Consider the following 19024-nt stretch of genomic DNA (forward strand, 5'->3'; position numbering starts at 1 on the left):
TTTGCATTTAGGCCAAAAAGTTCAACTTTGGTCTCATCTGACCAGAGCACCTTCTTCTACATGGTTGCTGTGTCACCTACATGGCTTGTGGAAAACTGCAAACAGGACTTCTTATGGCTTGCTTTCAAAAAAGATTTTCTTCTTGCCACTTTTCTTCCATAAAGGGCAGATATGTGGAGTACACAACTGATAATTGTCCTGTGGAAAGATTCTCCTACCTGAGCTGTGGATCTCTGCAGCTTTTCCAGAGTGACCACAGCTTCTTGGCTGCTTCTCTAATTAGTGCTTTTTTTTTTAACCTAACCCTGATTTACACTTCTCCACAACTTTATCCCTGACCTGTCTGGTGTGTTTCTTGGTTTTTATGATGCAGTTTGATCAATAATATTGTCTAACAAGCCTTTACAGAGCAGCTGTAGTTGTATTGGCAATAAATTACACACAGATGGACAGTATAAACTAAAACAGCTGGACTCTATTTACTAATTGGGTGACTTCTGAAGGCAATTGGTCACACTGGTTTTTATTTATCGCTATCAGAGTACAGAAGGCTGAATACAAAATATGCATGTCACACTTGTCAGATTTTTACCCAATCCTATAAAAGCCCCCCAATATGCCGGGCCCCCCACACTGGATATACTTACCTGGGTCCCAGTTCCCTGCGCTGCTCCTGGTTCCCTGCACCACCGCCGCTGTTTCTCCCAGTGTCGGGGGGGGGGGGGGGGAGCAGCCAATGACAGGCCGGGGAGAGGGAGCCTCCCTAGCGTCACCTGATACTAGGGAGACTCGTCCCCGTCTGCCATTGGCTGCTCCCCCCGACACCGGATTCAGTGTGGGGGGCCCGGCATATTGGGGGGCTTTTTATAGGAATGGATAACCCCTTTAAACACTTTGAAAACCATGTATCATTTTCATTTTATACATACTTGCTACTTTGTGTTGGTCTATCACATAAAAATCCCAACAAAATACATTTTAAGTTTCTGGGTGTAACGTGGAAAAATGTGCAAAAGTTCAAGCGGTATGAATACGTTTTCAAGACACTGTATGTCATAGATTCCCCCTCTAAAAGTCATAATAGAGAGCTACTGTGTAAGGGTGGCTTCCACTGAGGTGGTCTTGGCCATCGTTAGCCATTCATTGGAATGGTCTGCCAGGTAATGCAATATTTCCCCTGCAGTGTCATCGTGAAATAACCTCTTTGGGTGGCCTTACAAATCTGAGTCTGTCCTCCATCCAGCCACATGTTTCAAAGGTTGAGTGACGTAATTCTCTGCTCGGTCTTTCTTTGATCAGTGATTCGCCTTTTGGCTCTCTGGCCAATAGTGCGATTGTATTATGCTATCTAACCTACATTACTGAACATTATAAGCCAACACTGGTGAAACAATAGCATCATGTGAGTGCTATATGCAGAAGTAGGGTAGCTGATAAGGAAATCTACATATCACAGATGTCGCTAGTATTCTCTTTCTCTAGATGGAACGGAGTTTAACCCCTTCGCACTCTGTTACATACTATTACATTACAGACTGGTAGGAGTTAATGGTCTGTGCTGTAATAATATGACACAGCGATGGCTCAGGAGTTGGACCCGCGCCATCATTCACAGGTCCTGTCTGTATTATACAGCAGGCACCAGGCTCTAAATGCCAGGATCAGAGATAGCGACCATGGCATCTGAGAGCTTAGACAGAGGAAGGGAGCTCCTTCAGTCCTCTGACCGGAACCCTGAGAACTCTGGTACTGGACGGAGCTGACTACTGCAGTGCTGCTTCCATTTTCTTTAGTGGGATCAGCGATGCAGTTACCAGCTTTATCCACTACACAATGGACACAAATGGACACAGCTGTGTAGTTCTAGAACTACTCTGAAAAAGCTGATCTATGAGGGCGGAGTGTTGGACTGAGGATAGGCCATCAATATTTAAATCCTGGAATACCCCCTTAAGTATCAAACTAGGCTGCATCCTTATTGGGTTAAATACAGGAATACAGAGTAGTTGATTAGCCCCGGCAGGAACAGTAACACTGGCCATACACATTAGATAAAGGTCTGATGTACCCATATACAGTGCTGCCCATAATTATGCATACCCCTGGCAAATTTTGACTTAAAGTTACTTTTATTTAACCAGCAAGTAATTTTTTGACGGGAAAGGACATAGGTGTCTCCCAAAAGATAATAAGACTATGTATAAAAGGCATTATTGTGGAAAAAAAATAAAAATGCTCAGCTTTTTACATTTGAGCAAAAAGTGTCCAGTCCAAAATTATTCATACCTTTCTCAATAATCAATAGAAAAAAGCCTTTATTGGCTATTACAGCAATCAAACGCTTCCTATAATTGCAGACCAGCTTTTTGCATGTCTCCACAGGTATTTTTGCCAATATATATCTTTAGCAATGAGCTCCAAATCTTTCAGGTTGGAGGGCCTTCTTGCCCTCACCCTGATCTTTAGCTCCCTCCACAGATTCTCAATTGGATTCAAGTCTGGACTCTGTCTGGGCCACTCCAAAACGTTAATGTTGTTGTCTGCTAACCATTTCTTCACCACTTTTTCTGTGTTTTGGGTTATTGTCATGCTGAAATGTCCACTGGTGCCCATGGCCAAGTTTCTCTGCAGACTGCCTGATGTTGTCGTTGAGAATCCTCATGTATTGCTCTTTTTTCATTGTGCCGTTTACTGTGATTAGGTTCCCTGTTCCATTGGCTGAAAAACACCCCCAAAGCATTAGGTTCCCACCACCATGTTTGACAGTGGGGATGGTGTTCTCTGGGTTGAAGGCTTCTCCTTTTTTACGCCAAATGAAGGAAACATCATTGTGACCAAACAATTCAATTTTTGTTTCATCTGACCATAACACAGAAGACCAGAAGTCTTCTTCTTTGTCCAGATGAGCTTTTGCAAAGGCCAAGCGAGCTTTTGTGTGCCTTATCTTGAGAAGTGACGTCCTCCTTGGTCTGCATTGTGCAGTGTCCGTTGATTGTCTGCCTTGAGACATTGCCACCAGCAGAGCCCAGATTCACCAGGATGGCCTTGGTGGTGGATCCTTGGATTCTTTTTCACCTCTCTAACTATCTTCCTGGCCAGCACAGGTGTCACTTTTGGCTTCCGACCATGTCCTCTGAGATTTTCCACAGTGCGGAACATCTTGTATTTTTTGCTCAAATGTAAATAAAAACTGAGAAATGTTTTTTTTTTTCCACAATAATGCCTCTTTTACATTGTCTTATTATGTTTTGGGAGACACCTATGTCATTTCCCATAAAAAAAAATACTTGCTGGTTGAATAAAATTAACTTTAAGTCAAAATTTGCCTGGGGTATGAATAATTATGGGAAGCACTGTGTGTGTGTGTGTGTGTGTGTGTATATGTGTGTGTGTGTATGTGTATATATATATATATATATATATATATATATATATATATATATATATATATATGCACCTAACAGTTATTCTAGAACAGTTTCAGGTGTGGAGAAAAAGGAACAGACCATGTTCGATTTTTGCATAGGATCTCGGGGGGCATTACTGTAGAACGGATAGAGGTGCATATTCATAAGTGAAAGTATGCCGTACTGAGGGAAGCATGGCCAACTAGAATATGTAAAAATCCTTCTTTTTTTTTCTTTTTTTTTTGGCCGGGGGGGGAATTGGTGAAAGGTCCTCATAAAATTTGTTGCCTTGCCTTTTTTTTTTGCCCTTATTGCCATGTGAAAGAGTTTGTTCAGTTTGATTGTTTCATGCATGTAATGTGCCTTTATGATAGTTCATATAACAGCCTCCCCTGACCCCCTATCGGTGCTCTCTTCTGATCTCTTCTGATGAGAGATTGTGGCGGATTTCTTTTTTATATTGATAAGTCGCTAATATCAACAGTAAAACAGCAACGTAGTGCAAGTATTATGGCATTGCGTGGACGTGTGTATTATCACGATCTGAAAGCTATAATATACCTGTATTGTATTGGTAAATTTTACAGCTGTATATTAGGAAACAGTCTAATAAAAGCATGATGCTTTATATTAAAAGAAGACGTCACGAAGTCACGCTTTTACAGTACAAGTAATTATAATGTTTGTTACCTTTTAAACTAAGCATCGAAGACCTAGATACCTATCTAATTCATATGGGAGTTGAAGACATTGCAGTGTGCATCAGACAATTAACCTATTTATATAGGGTTTTCTTTCTTGATTGTTGTCATATGTAAATGTTAATTATTGTTTATACACATGATGTTTTTGTGATTGGATACCATCCTAAAGTCATGTATAAAGCATAGACTAATAATAAAAAGATCAAATGCAAACATTTTGGACCTGTAGTAGTTGAAGCCGGAAACATCCTGAGGAAGCAGTCACGTGAACAGATCAAGTTGCAGCTGCTATCTTGCATCCCATGGACATGGAGTATTCCATCCAGGTTGCTGTGTTTACATTGCTGATACCAGGGCAGCCGGAGGGCCTTTTAAATCTCGGAGCTGGGGTTACAGTACGCAATGATTTTTGCTTAACATTACCATTTATGGGCTTTATACAAGTTTATGTATAGATTGGCCAGACCCTTTAATCGTTTTCCCCTGTTCGGTATACCTTACTCTTTCTGTTTGCAGTTTAGGGCTGACTAAGCATGTTTTTGCATGGCAATTGTAGAGGCTCAGTGGGGTAAGCATATGGGGAGGAGAGGACAGGAGTTGTAGCAGCAGTAGGAGGATGGTGGGGTTACTCACAGTGGTGGCTGTTCTGCTCCCTTGGCACTCTAGTGAATAGGGGATACACTTATACCCCTGGGGCACACCCTGGTTGTGGTCTCTTGCTCGGTGGAACGTGGGGTGACCATGCTGTTAAGATGACAGGGTGCAAAGGCAGGAGACCAGATGATTTGAGGTAGACAGTGCAGTTTAAGATATATCAGAAGTCATTACTGAAGAGAAAGTTTTAAGCAAATATCCACATAAAATGGATGCAAAATTTTCCTAAACAGTTCCACTATATTCTGCGCTTAATCAAGGGAATTACCTCCACTTTCTTGTGTGAGACTTTTCTACATTCCAATCCAGCCTGGGGGTGCAGTTCTCACAAACCTGTCTACAGTTTCCACTACGTGGTGTAGACCCAATAACAGAAACACAATTTGTCACACTGGTATGACTAGTGCGCCAAGGGTTGTATAGTTCCGGAGTCATAAACGTGCATTACCTTCACAGTTTACTTCCACGCACCCTCCTTTCAGCTGCTCAACCTTTTCAATAATTCTTTTCTACTTTGTCTCATGGCTTCTCTGGAGCCTTCCTTGTCTCAAGTTTTCCTAAAGTTGCTTACTTGGAGTAGTGGAGTTAGCTGCTTGTAGCTCACTCTCCAGCTCCAGACTCCTACACTAACTGACTAACCTCACAGGAACAAGTCTAAGCCCAGAGGTCAGGGACCACCACTTTCCTGGAGACAGTAGTTGAGGGACTGAGATTAACCCTGTGATTCAGCCAGAAGTTACCTACAATTCACATAACATAGTGTAACATCTAATAATACATAGTCGTTAGCAGTGGCCTAATGGGTTCACTGCACAATATGTTTATATATTTTTTTGTTAAGATTTTTAGTGTTTCATTCTCCTTTTTAATATTTTCATCTCTGATGTCGGAAGTTTTTAATTATACTTTAGTCTGCAGTATATGTTTGCTAACATGGCTTCTTTGCTTTGGCTACCTCACATCTTACGAAGTCTTCTCTCCCTTCTGCTGTTTTGTTTCCATTACCTGTCATCCTTTGAGTGGAACCAGCATCTGCATGAAAGAGGGATCGATCTGTATCGCTGTTTTAGGAACTTTAGTGTGATTTATTGTAGGATTTTACTTTATTATTTGCCTGGCTCTTCTCTGCTCTCTTTGCTGTAAAGCAAGAAGTTACAAAACCAAGGTTCTACACTCTTCACAGTCTGATAGTATCTTCAATGAAACAGAGCTGGACTGAACATCGTCCAACAAGGAATCTAAATTATTTCAAATAGACTTCTCATTGCTAAAAACTAAGCATGCAACTATGTAAGTATTTATGCCCAAGATAATGGAACAATTTAAAAGTTGCCTTCTTACAAGCGTTTCTTGTTGTGGTATAGTCATTTATAAATATTGTTATATATTGAGCATGTGCGGCCTTCTCAGTGAGCAGGACAAAGAAATAAGAAAAGGAACAAAAAGCAGGAGACACTATACAGATACATTTATTGAATAGCTCTGTGCCTATACAACATTTTTAATTGCATGCAATTCCAAAAATATTCAGATCCAGGTGCTGGTTTGAAAACTGTAGTATATTTTTCATGGGACAACCCCTTTAAGAGTAACAGAGAATCAGAAAAACTTACTATCTGGTATCAAGACTGAATGGATCCATGTAAAGTGCTGTAGTGCTATAATAGCATAATGAAAAATACAGACCAGTACGGCAGCTGCCACCCCAATGGACATTTTGCTGCCTAGCTTCTTCTGGGGGAATAAGATGTGTTGCAGACGTATGCTGTGTGGCAAAACTACATGAATTTGCTGCAGGTTTTGGTCTTGCAGTTTTTACAGATGATAATTTTTATATATATATATATATATATATATATATATATATATATATATATATATATATATATATATATAATTTTTTTTTTATCTGTTTCACTTGTAAAAACCATCTGGCTAAGAAACTGTAACTGCCACAAAGTACAGTACAGTGGTCCCTCAAGATACAGTGGCCTCCGGATACAATTTTTTCAACATACAATGGTCTTTTCTGACCCATCATAAGTTGAAACTAGACTCAACGTACAAAGACTCAGATCCAACCAATCTCTGGTAAAATAGTTATTACCGTATTTTTCGCCCTGTAAGGCTACTTTCACACTCTCCACTGCCACTGCCTTGATTTGCGTGCGGGAGCGCTGCCACTGCACTAGGCGCCCCAACGCTTTTGTCTTCTTGTCCCTGAAGAACCACTGCTCCTAATGGTGAAACGCGTCGGACAGATTAGAGGGAAGTTAGCTGCCAGGGTGATTTAGTGATGGATCCAAGGTTCCAGCGGTTGTGGGTCGCCCTTTTAAGGGCGAGTGCCCGGAATACAGCCAAATAGGGTTTTCCCCACTCACCACGACTAGTAACTATAGGGATAAAGTCCAGGCAGAATAGCCTATTTGAAAACTTGTTCCAAGAGCGACCCTGTATACGAAAAAAAGCTGCTTAAAGAAAGAAAAAATCGGTATCTTCCTTTCACGCCTGACATTCTCCTCAAAAAGCAGTGTAACACAAATATTGTTTCACTACAAGTGTCATTATATTCTAAATATCGACAAAATAAAAGTTATGTTTTAAATTAACGATAATACAGTTACACTCAGCACAATAATTATATTTATAGACACTTCTGAGTTATAATACACTGGGCCACGACTACAGACCTCCTGACCCTGAGTATTCTTTATTTAATTACTTTCACACTCTCGTTTTGTGTGGATCCGTCTTGTATCTGCACAGACGGATCCGCACGAATAATGCAAACGCTTGTATCCGTTAATAACTGATCCATTAGCATTATTCATAAAAAAAAAAAAGTCTAAGTCAAAACGGATCCGTCTTGACTTACATTGAAAGTCAATGGGCTACGGATCCGTTTTCAATTGCACCATATTGTGTCAGTGAAAAACGGATCCGTCACCATTGACTTACATTGTAAGTCTTGACGAATCCGTCAGGCTCTGCATAGTCAGACGGTCACCAAAACGCTGCAAGCTGCGTTTTAGTGACCGTCTAAAAAATTAAAGGAGACCGAACGCAGCCAAAGTGATGCGTTCTGAACGGATCCTTAACCAGTCAGAATGCATTGGGGCTTAACTGATCCGTTTTGGGATGCTTGTGAGAGCCCTGAAACGGATCTCACAAGCGGACCCAGAAACGTCAGTGTGAAAGTAGCTTAAGACGCAATTTTTTCCCCCCCAAAAGTGGGGGGAAAATAGCAGTGCGTCTTATAGGGCGAATGCTTCAATTTACAATGATACACGGATGCCGCACAGCGTTGTCGGTGGGTGTATCAACTGAGAGGGAGGAGGAGCTGGGGGACAGCATCTGGATTAGGAATGACAGCGGGGACCAGTGCACTCCCTGTATTCTAATGCATTGGCCCCACTCACTGTTGTATAATCTTATCTAACCTGTAGGCATTGTTAAGATATAAGAATCTTGTGTAATCCAGCTGTATTACTTACAACAAGTTCCGTAGCAGAGAGGATGGAGGAGGCAGGCCGGGCGGGGTATCACTCACTACGTCATACGCCTGTGCCGCCCACTTTATGAATGAAGCAGGCTGCACGGGCGCGTGACTTAGTGAGTGACTCGTCGCCCTCCTGGCCTGCCTCCTCTCTGCTACGGAACTTAGTTGTAAGTAATACAGCTGGATTACACATGAATATTATCTTAACAATGCAGGTTAGATAAGATTATACAACGGTGAGCGGGGCCGGTGCATTAGAATACAGGGACTGCACTGGTCCCCACTGTCATTTCTAATCCAGATCCCAGCCCCTGTATTGGTGGTCATTTACACTGCAGAGACACTGTTATTGGGAAAGGGGGGGGGGGGAATCTGTGAATGGAACACAGCAAGATGCTATATATGTGTCATCCAAAGATTCCCCCCCCCCCCCCATAGCGGGGTCATCCACAGATTTCCTCCCAAACCCCCCCCCCCAATGCAGGGTCATCCACAGATTCCCCCCCCCCCCATAGCAGGGTCATCCACAGATGTCCCCATAAGTGTCTCCCACAGATGTCCCCATAAGTGTCTCCCACAGATGTCCCCATAAGTGTCTCCCACAGATGTCCCCATAAGTGTCTCCCACAGATGTCCCCATAAGTGTCTCCCACAGATGTCCCCATAAGTGTCTCCCACAGATGTCCCCATAAGTGTCTCCCACAGATGTCCCCATAAGTGTCTCCCACAGATGTCCCCATAAGTGTCTCCCACAGATGTCCCCATAAGTGTCTCCCACAGATGTCCCCATAAGTGTCTCCCACAGATGTCCCCATAAGTGTCTCCCACAGATGTCCCCATAAGTGTCTCCCACAGATGTCCCCATAAGTGTCTCCCACAGATGTCCCCATAAGTGTCTCCCACAGATGTCCCCATAAGTGTCTCCCACAGATGTCCCCATAAGTGTCTCCCACAGATGTCCCCATAAGTGTCTCCCACAGATGTCCCCATAAGTGTCTCCCACAGATGTCCCCATAAGTTAAAAAGCACACCTTTTGGTTCAATTTTTTATTTTATTATTTTCCTCCTCAAAAACCTAGGTGCGTCTTATGGGCGAAAAATACGGTAATTGCTTGTTAGCAGCTATTCCTGACTGTTATATGTAAGGACTTGTTGTAACTATCTTAGTTATCTGCTTATTTTTCTTCAGTCTTCATTTTCTCTCATCATGGATGACAATTACAATGGTTTCAATATACAATGGTCGTCCTGGAACTAATTATTTTGTAACTTGAGGGACCTATGTTTCTATGTTATGTATATCAGATCCGTGTGTAAGTAGTAATATGGTGTGCAAAGTTAAATCTACTTTTGGTGGCAAAAGTGGGCAGGCTATGATGGGAATTTGCTGAGACAGAAGATATAAAGCCTGCAGTTCAGGTGTCAGCATTAGCTGTAATGCTATTATGTTGTATTCTGTATAATTAACTCATAATTCATGCACTCATTTTAATTATGGTGCTACGTGCTGGGCTTTGAAGGACAAGGCTTCACAAAAGTATTTGTAGTCTTTGGAGGTACGCTTTAATAATACACTTCTGGATAAACTTAAAGGGAACCTGTCACCGGGATTTTGTGTATAGAGCTGAGGACATGGGTTGCTAGATGGCCGCTAGCACATCCGCAATATCCAGTCCCCATAGCTCTGTGTGCTTTTATTGTGTATAAAAAACAATTTGATACATATGCAAATTAACCTGAGATGAGTCAGAGCTCGAAAATTTGACTTCTCTGGTCACACAAGTAAGATATGACTCTTTAATGTTAGTTAATTTGCATATGTATCAAATCGTTTTTTTTACACAATAAAAGCACATAGAGCTATGGGGACTGGGTATTGCGGATGTGCTTTAAAGAGAACCTGTCACCATGAAAATGCAATGTAAGCTACAGGCAGCTTGTTATAGAGCAGGAGAAGATGAGCAGATTGCTATATAGTTTTGTGGGAAAAGATTCAGTATAATTTTATTAATTTACATTCCTGCTCATTCTGAGCTTTGAAGTCAAGGAGGCGGTCCTATTAGTGATTGACAGCTATCTCTGTATACACAGTAATAGAGGGCATGCTGTCAATCACTGATATGACCGCCTCCTTGTCTTCAAAGCTCAGAATGAGCAGGAATGTAAACAAAAGTTTTACGGACTTATCCCATAAAACTATCAAGCTGCTCAGCTCCTCCTGCTGTATAACATGGTGCTTGCAGATTACGTTTAATTTAAATTCTGGCATGAGCGCCCATACTTATGTGCCTGATGAAGCTGATGGCCTGCCAGCAATACACCTTGCACAGTGGCTGCGCCTCCTCCTGTTTTTTATTCTTTATATGTTTTTAATATAAACAATGTGTGGTAATCTTGGTGCCTCTTGAATTGCGTTCATTTATCTGGACCTACTGATGTACATTCTGGACCTGACTTGGACATCCTGCTGCAGGAGGCAGTTTCTTCTCGTCCACATACTTTTACACACAGGGTCTTTCTAGTGTTGTCATAAAAACCATCTATGGATCCATCTATTAAAACCAAGCAAATCTTTATTTCTTCAACTAATAAAATATACAATTCAATATCCCTCCCGTGAAGATCTGACGCATTTCAACCTGTACAGGTCTTAATCATAGATCAAGATAGTATATTTATACTATCATGATCTGTAATTAAGACCTGTACAGGTTGAAACGCGTCAGGTCTTCATGGGAGGGTTATTGAATTTTAATAGTTGAAGAAATAAAGATTTGCTTGGTTTTAATCGATGGATCCACTTGGTTTTCATGGTGTTTTTGGAGGGTGTAAAATGAATACAGCCCGGATACGTGCTGACTAGGTCGATCGACCTCCACCTGAGAGCTGGACAACTTCCTTTTTATGGTATTCTTCTAGTTTTGTGCCTGTATTGGCACAACTCTTACAGTCCCCTGGCCTTGGAACATCACCTTTCCAGCAGAATTCACACAGGGGGCATGGTCCTCTTTATTGTTATCTTTAAAAGTTCTTAAAGACGTTTTCTAGTTACAAATGTCCATTGAAGAACCAGGCAGGCATGAGTGATGTCTAGGAGATAGGGCAGCCACATGATAAATATTGCAATAGGGGGCACTGAGGACAACAAAACTTTACTACACGTGTCCCTGTAGACCTCTTTTTATGCTTGTAAATTGCTACAAAGAATCCGTTATGCTCCTTTTGAATCCATTTTTGGCAATTTCGTCAGAGATCCGTTATTTTAGATAATAGAAAAAGTCCGTTTTTTTTTCCCCCGTTCTTCAGATGGAAAACTAAACAGTGATGTGAACCTGGTCTTACAGTGCCAAAATTATCCTGATATGTGTTCCACCTGCAATTTGTGCCTTTTTTGCTGACTTGTGAATCTATGCAATTACTTTCTATTAAACTATACATGAGCCTCTCCCATTTCAAATTAGTGAAAGGGCAAATGAGAAAACAGTAATTATTAATACTTCTGCTGATTTTTATTTGCTGGGTGCTGACGTGACAACACTAGTAATTTATTCCTAATTAATCCTTTGTTCTTTATCTGCCTGTTGTAATTATAGCTGCTGTTAATCTAGGCTATTGATTAGCATGTGCTCGTCGTTTCGTCACATTGATGAATTTGATGTGTTGGCAATATCCCTGCAATCAGTTGGAAATATGAATGCATGCTTTTTTATCCAAAGATCCCTGGTCAATCAAACTATTCTTTAGATTATCAATTGTTCTCTTCCCACTGTACAACTCTGTCCGATCTGGATTAGCTTTGCTGTAGACAGATTTATTGTATTTACACTTTTAATGTCTCTAAGGTCTTTTACGTTTTGAAGACACTTTGATAGAAGTATACAATACAGTACAAATAAATGGAGTTCGCATGGATATTTAAACTCGCAACATACGATACAACTTTGCAGATTGTTGAAATCTGTGCAAAATCCACAGCATCATTTCTATGTATTTACCACACAATTTCTGCTACGACTGAACAAAGACTACATAAAAACCAAAAATATTCCCTTAAAAATCCCAACTAACAATCTGTTTTAGGGTTGCTTTTCATGATAAAAAAATAATGCATAAGAACGTGGAAAAGAGTAGTTCTTTAATTAATATTCATTGTTTTTTTCTTAACCAGGTTAACATTTGAATGGAAATAACATTTGATATAATAGCACATACCGGTACATATGTGCTGTCTGTGTGCCTTATAGTTGTTTAACTAGCTCCGAATCACTAAACGTTTTTGGAAATTAACTCCAGTAATATCTATCTGTAATTTTTTTTTTAAATAGAGGTAAACTTTATGTTTGCAGGATTAAATAAATCTGTCAACTAAGAAAGTACATTTTATGGTAGAATGTGTTTCGTGTACTATTAATACAATTTGTAGTTGTTGTTAGTAACAGACTGTATAGTAGTCTAGAGCTGCCTTCACAAATCTGCCGACTACTATTGGAAACAGTTGACCATTTTTGATAATGCATTGTGTGTGAACTGCAGCCTACAAGAGTAAAGGCCCTTTTACACAGGCTGACCTTGCAGGCAATTATTGGGAAGGAACCATTCAATTCCGTTAGTTGCCCTCTCTTGTCATAGTAGGGGAAAGCTGCATTCACATGTAGCAGTCATTTCCTCGCCACTGGGATCGCTCTTCTCCTTACAGATTTATTGTTTCTGGGTAGCAGATCTGTTTACACAGGATGATCTGCTGCCCAGAAATTATGATTTTTGGTGTCCACATCAACAATGCTTTCACCCGATTTTCGGAGGCTCCTTCACACAGGGCAATTTTCAAGAACAAGCATTTGTACGAATGTTTGTTCCCAATAATCAGCCTCTACAAAGGGTTCTTTAGTTTCTCCTGCATAAGATTATTGAAGTTGTATGATTCCACAGCACATCCACGGAGTACTCAGGTGATTTGGGCTCTGAAGCCAAAAGATTTGTTAATGCAGCTATGGAAAAATGAGCTGGAATACATACAATGCATGCTCAGTGTTGCTCAACCTTATGTACATTATATGTGTGACATTTCTTGTAAAGACACGATTTTATATCACGGATGTTAACAGACAGGGAGGAGTAGTTTAGTCACAGCTGGTGAGCCCCAGGTTGAGTACAGGTCCGTACCTACTGCATTCTTTAGTGACCTGCCAAACTTCATGTGACTATGCCAAAAAAATGTATTCATGTACTTTCTAAGCCACTGACCTATTCAGCCTCCTTTCATCATCATGACCTAGATGCCAGCTGGCAAATTTCTGAGCTCTGAATCTTACAGTAAAAAAAATAATATTTTGAGTAGTTTACACGTTACCTTTGTTGAAACGTGTTCTTGCTTATACATATTGCCGTAAGCATATTGATATTTTTTACTTTCCAGCTGGACATGCCTGTTGAACACATAGTTGCCAATCTCGATGCCCTTGTAAAAGATGTTTGCAAACACAAGCCGTTAAGCTTTGGTGAGTATTAGACTTTGTTTTCTGTTATAGCATTTATTTTAGGAAAATTACTTTAATCCAATACCCATTGGTCAAGAAAACCCAAAAGAACCCCTAGTAGTAATAATCCCCCATAGTCCCCCCAGTACTGAAAAAGCAACTCGAGGTTCCCCCAGTAATAATAAGGCTCCTCCTTAAGCCCCCCCTGTAGAGCCCCCAGTAGTTATAATGCCCCCTCTAGTACACCCAGTCCCTGCCGCTGTTTGCGATGCAGGCCACAGGCCTTTTCTGATCTAAGTTGCCAAGTTTCCTGACTCGGTTGGTCACAATGAAATCAAGACACAGCTACCACCTTTGCTGTTCTACTGTCTCATAGGCTTCTGGCCTATGAGTGAATGGCGGAGCAGGGAGACATTAGCTCCTGTGTCCCACCACTGTAATTAAAGTGTATCACCATCTTACAATACAGTTGTATAGTTGGTTGCCACTACATTCGGGACCTGACCTAGTGATGTCCAAGCTTAGTATAAAATCTGTTGGCACAAAATGCACCAAATTTATTAAAAGTGCATCTTCTGGCAGTCCATGCACCAGAAAATCAAATCGTTACCAGCTCTGAGATGGTGTATATTTAAACTATAATGTACAACAATTTTTGGGGTAAATTGTAGTAAATGTGAACAGCCTTTGGAGACCACAACCACGCTAAGCCCACCTATTTTACACACGACTTTTGAAAAGTAGTGAGAGAAGTGAAAAGTAACAAATTATACGCAAATATGGTACGCCCCTTAAAGAGGTGGTCCCATCTCGCCTAAAAAGAACAGCGAGAAGCAACTAATCACCAACCACCGGGTACTGGGAAACAGCAGAGCAGACTGGTGCTCCACTGTTTCCCTGGCTCTCACTGCGGTGCATGGGAGCTACACAAACTGCTTAGCACAGCAAGCTATGCTCTTTTCAAGTTATGGAAACAACATAGCTTGCTGTGCTATGCAGTTTGCGTAGCTCCCATGCACCACAGTGGAGCACCAGCCTGCTCTACCGTTTACCAGCCACCAGATGGTTTGCACTTAGTCCCATCTTGCCTTAGAACGTTAAGATGGGCGAACCTCTTTAATTAGTGATTTATTTATTTTTTAAAGAGAATCTGTCACCAGCAACCTCCCTATCCAACTTTTTACATAGACATGTAGCTGGGGTTCACCTGATTAAAACACCTAATTTTTTTTAAGCCACTTTTGCCATCATTTTGGAACTAAAAACAAGATAATGTTCAAGTTTCATGTACACTATAAGGTCTCATGTACATGATCGTATGTATTTTGCAGTCTGCAAATTGCGGATACCATCCATGTTGCATCCGCATTTTTTGCGGACCTATTAGATTTAGTAGGTCCATGCTCAGCATTTTGCGGCCAAGTGTAGATGTTCTGTCTTTTTGCAGGACATACATACAGATGCGGAAAGCACGCGGATGATCTGTGTTCTTCCTGCATCTGTATGTCCTTTCCACAAATAGATATATGTACGCAAAATGTGGACCACGGACTGCATCCGTAATTTGTGGATCTGTGATTTGTAGTCCAAAACAATGGCAAAAATGGCTTAACAAAAGTACATTTTGTGCCATTTTTATGGCATATAGTATAGGCATGTGTCAGACAAAAGATATTTTTTTTATAAAGTGTATATTCTTACATGGCCATACACACTAGTCCGAAGTTGATTAAAACTGTCTATTTCAACCAAAACAAATGTACTTCGGATGTAATTTAACAACGAACAAATGTTGTAGCTAACCAAAGTCCAGCCATGTTCAATATTTTCATCCGATAGTTGGACAAAAGGTCTTTTGTTCAAGAAAGACTGTAATTGAACGACAAATCTTTCTTTCTTTAAAATAATGTTCTCAGAAAAATCTTTCGTCCGTTGCCCAGTTTTTTTTAACTTGCATGACGAGCTTGAACTACTGTAATGGCCAATGTGTACTAAAATGTGTATGGCCATGTCTGCAAAACAAAAGGTTCACCAGATGTTTGTTCAACGGCTGTTCAACCATTAATCAACTTCTAAGGTGTACAGCCACGGATCTTTTTGTGAGTGTCACCAGTGATTCTTCCACGAACTTTGTTACATGGTCACTAAAACATATTTTGTCTTCAAAGGTCCCTTTGTAGAAAAGGCTCTCCTCACTAGTGCTACAAGTGAAGCCCTTTTTATCAACTGCCAGAAATTCTTCCCACAAGAAGTTGAAAATATTGATGAGGAATGAAGATACAAGAAAAGGGTGAAATCTTCTGCACTGACCCAGGCTGTGGAGTCACATGGCAGGTGCTTAAGCCATCTCCGTGAGACCTGGAACGCAGTGACAACTATTGGACTAGAATTACTTCTCATTAGCAAAGGCTCTCAGCAAAGAGGAACAAGAAGAGCAATGTTTGTTTGGAGATGGGAGTGGAACTCCTTTTTGTTTTGTAATAAAAACATTTCCTAATGTACTTTTTTTTAAGAATGTTCTTCATGTATATAATGCCATTTATCAGACACATATTATTGTGAGCATAATTGAAAACAACCTAATTACAGACTGTAATTTATTCCATTAGCAAAACCTGTTTGGTTTGGCTAATGACCTAAATTTTCACGTTGCATTAAATGACTGATAGGTATTAATTATTTTGATTGCATTTTCTAGTTTCCTAGAACAAGTGTCCCGGCTCATGAAACCTACACTTCCGACTATGATCACTCAGATGGTTACTATTGTATACCGTATGGATATTTGAGGAGCTCAAATATCTGATCAACTGCTCTGATCAAGAAATGTACTCAGCGTAATTGCAATGTCAGTTTCCACAAGTGGCGGCATAAGGTGGATTTTGGATGTGGACCCATTAATTTCAATTGGACCACAAAAAATGTGGAAAGCTCACAGCGTGCTGTCTGCATCTGTATATCCGCTCTGCAGACCCACAAAAAAAATACATGTCCTTTTCTTGTCTGTTTTGTGGACAAGAATAGGCATTGTTACAACAGGTCATCAAAAAAACGTATGCAACACGGATGTCACATGGAATTCATCCATATTTTGTGTGGATCTGTGTTTTGCGGACCGCAAAATACATAGGGTCGTCTGAAGGCACTCTTGACTTGCAGGAGCCCATGGCATTATCATGATTTATAATGCTATGTGTCTCTGCTTGACCTTTTTTCCACAGAATCATATTTACATAAAGCTGTCAGTATGATTCTGTAGAAATAAGGTCAAGCAGAGACACATAGCATTATAAATCATGATAATGCCGTGCGCTCCTGCAAGTCTAGAGCAGAGGATCACACTCACACACGGAGCGTGATTCCCGCAATGGACTCGTTTGTGTGAAACATCCCTTAGGGTGGCGCATTTCCAGCAGGGCTTCAAGCAGGCTTGGATCTTTGATGTTTGAGCTGGGAAAAGAAGGTGAGGCAGAGACCTAATGCTGCAGACACTCCCTGTTAGTTATGCAGGATATAAACACAAGGTCACAGATTATGCTGGAGAAGTCAAAATGTGCTCAGAACTTAGTCATGCGACATATAATGCAGTAAGATTGAACGCTGGTGTTATATACAAAAAGTATAACCGGGTTACAGCAAAAACAAAATTGTGTTAACTAGTGTTGAGCAAAGCGAGCTTCCGATGCATCATCTGAAGTAGCTTCGTTCAAAACTTTGGAATAATACTGTACAGAGATCCGTCTCTGTACAGTATTAGAATGTATGGGCTCCGATGAGCCGAAGTAAGTTATTCGTGAAGTCGCGCATGACTTTGTTGAATAACTTTAGTAGTTCATTTTTAAAACTTGAAACCGAACTCTGCTTCGGTTCCAACTAGTACCTCGGAACCAGAGTTTGGTTTCAAGTTTTAAAGTGGTTTTCTACTTTAAAAATCAAGTACCAAAGTTATTCAACGAAGCCACTCGCGACTTCACAAATAACTTACTTCGGCTCATCGGAGCCCATACATTCTAATATTGTACGGAGACGCATCTCCATACAGTATTATTCCGAAGTTTTGAACAAAGCGACTTCAAATGAAGCATCCGAAGCTCACTTTGCTCAACACTAGTGAACACCATTTTGATTTTTAGTTTTTTGTAACCCTTTAGGCAATGTTCCCATCACATTTGTGATGTCCATTTAGTATGTATGCAGAAAAAGCTCTTGACCGCATGCGCTAAATGTGTCCTTAACAGTGGAACCCTATTGGTGAGAGATGCCACTGTATGTCAGAATCATATGTTTAATGTGCACATCATGGCAGCAAATGAATACCAGAAGTGGAATGTGAGCATAGCTTTAACACAACATGCTGTAATAATACGTCATGGGAAGTAATTCCTGTGAGCCGACGTCCTATTACTGCCCATTGATGGTGTGTGCTCGGAAGCAAAACCTAGGTCAGGCGGACGCATGAGGAAAGAACAATTTGTTTTATGCCTTTGTAATTGACTATTCTGTGAGTATAATAAAAATCCTTTGGGACAGTGATCCTTGTGGAACTTCACTATCTTGCGCCAATTTACATTACAGTGATTTGGATGTCCCTATGGTGCACCTACCCCTGAATTTCAATTGTGTGGCTGCATTGTGAAGAGCTTGGTAACCCGAGATACCATTACTTGACATTCCTCCATTACGCTGGGCAGCGTGACCACCATTATCTAATTTCCTGAACTTTATGTGAACTTGGGCCACGTCACATGGTGGATCTGCAGCGCCAATAAGTACCCTACAACGTTTGAGAGACTGTTTCTTATTGTTTTTTTGTGCTCTGGAGCAGTGCCATCAATTGAGGGTGCTGGCTATATTATACAGCTCGCACCCAGCTCTCATTGCTGGGTTCTCAGGTCCCAGCAATTAAACTACTTAGATGCCACAATAAATAGTGACCACAGCATCTAAGGGGTTTACAGAGTCACTGGTTGCAGGATGCCAATTGGTTGACATGGCAGCCAGAAGTCTAACAATTGCCTCCTGCTACTTCTGGCAGAAGCTTTGTCAAATAGGCTGTCTCTGTGCTTTTCAATTACTGACATAACACACCGCAATACAGAATTATGGCAGTGTATTATATAAATGATTAGCTGCTCTCATGGTCAAGTACCCTACTGGGGCTCTATACAATTATAGCCGTATCCATAACGACTGAAAAAAACAAAATGATAATATTTTCCCTTACGGTGAATTTTGTTAAAACATTATTTTTTTTTATTTTTTTAAAGCCAAAATTGCTGTTCT

General features: G+C 40.7%; 1 protein-coding gene across 1 annotated transcript in view; it reads left to right on the forward strand.

The window, feature by feature from the left end:
• Positions 1-16242, forward strand: part of MRPL1 (mitochondrial ribosomal protein L1) — a 65799-nt gene extending 49557 nt beyond the window's left edge. The window contains exons 8-9 of the mRNA XM_044304444.1: positions 13681-13762; positions 15910-16242. Coding sequence (XP_044160379.1) covers positions 13681-13762; positions 15910-16016 — 189 coding nt within the window. The 3' untranslated portion in view covers positions 16017-16242. The remainder of the gene's footprint in view (positions 1-13680; positions 13763-15909) is intronic.
• The last annotated feature ends 2782 nt before the right edge of the window (positions 16243-19024 follow it).

This window comes from Bufo gargarizans, chromosome 1, assembly GCF_014858855.1.
Source record: "Bufo gargarizans isolate SCDJY-AF-19 chromosome 1, ASM1485885v1, whole genome shotgun sequence".
In the NCBI taxonomy this organism is placed as follows: Eukaryota; Metazoa; Chordata; class Amphibia; order Anura; family Bufonidae; genus Bufo; species Bufo gargarizans.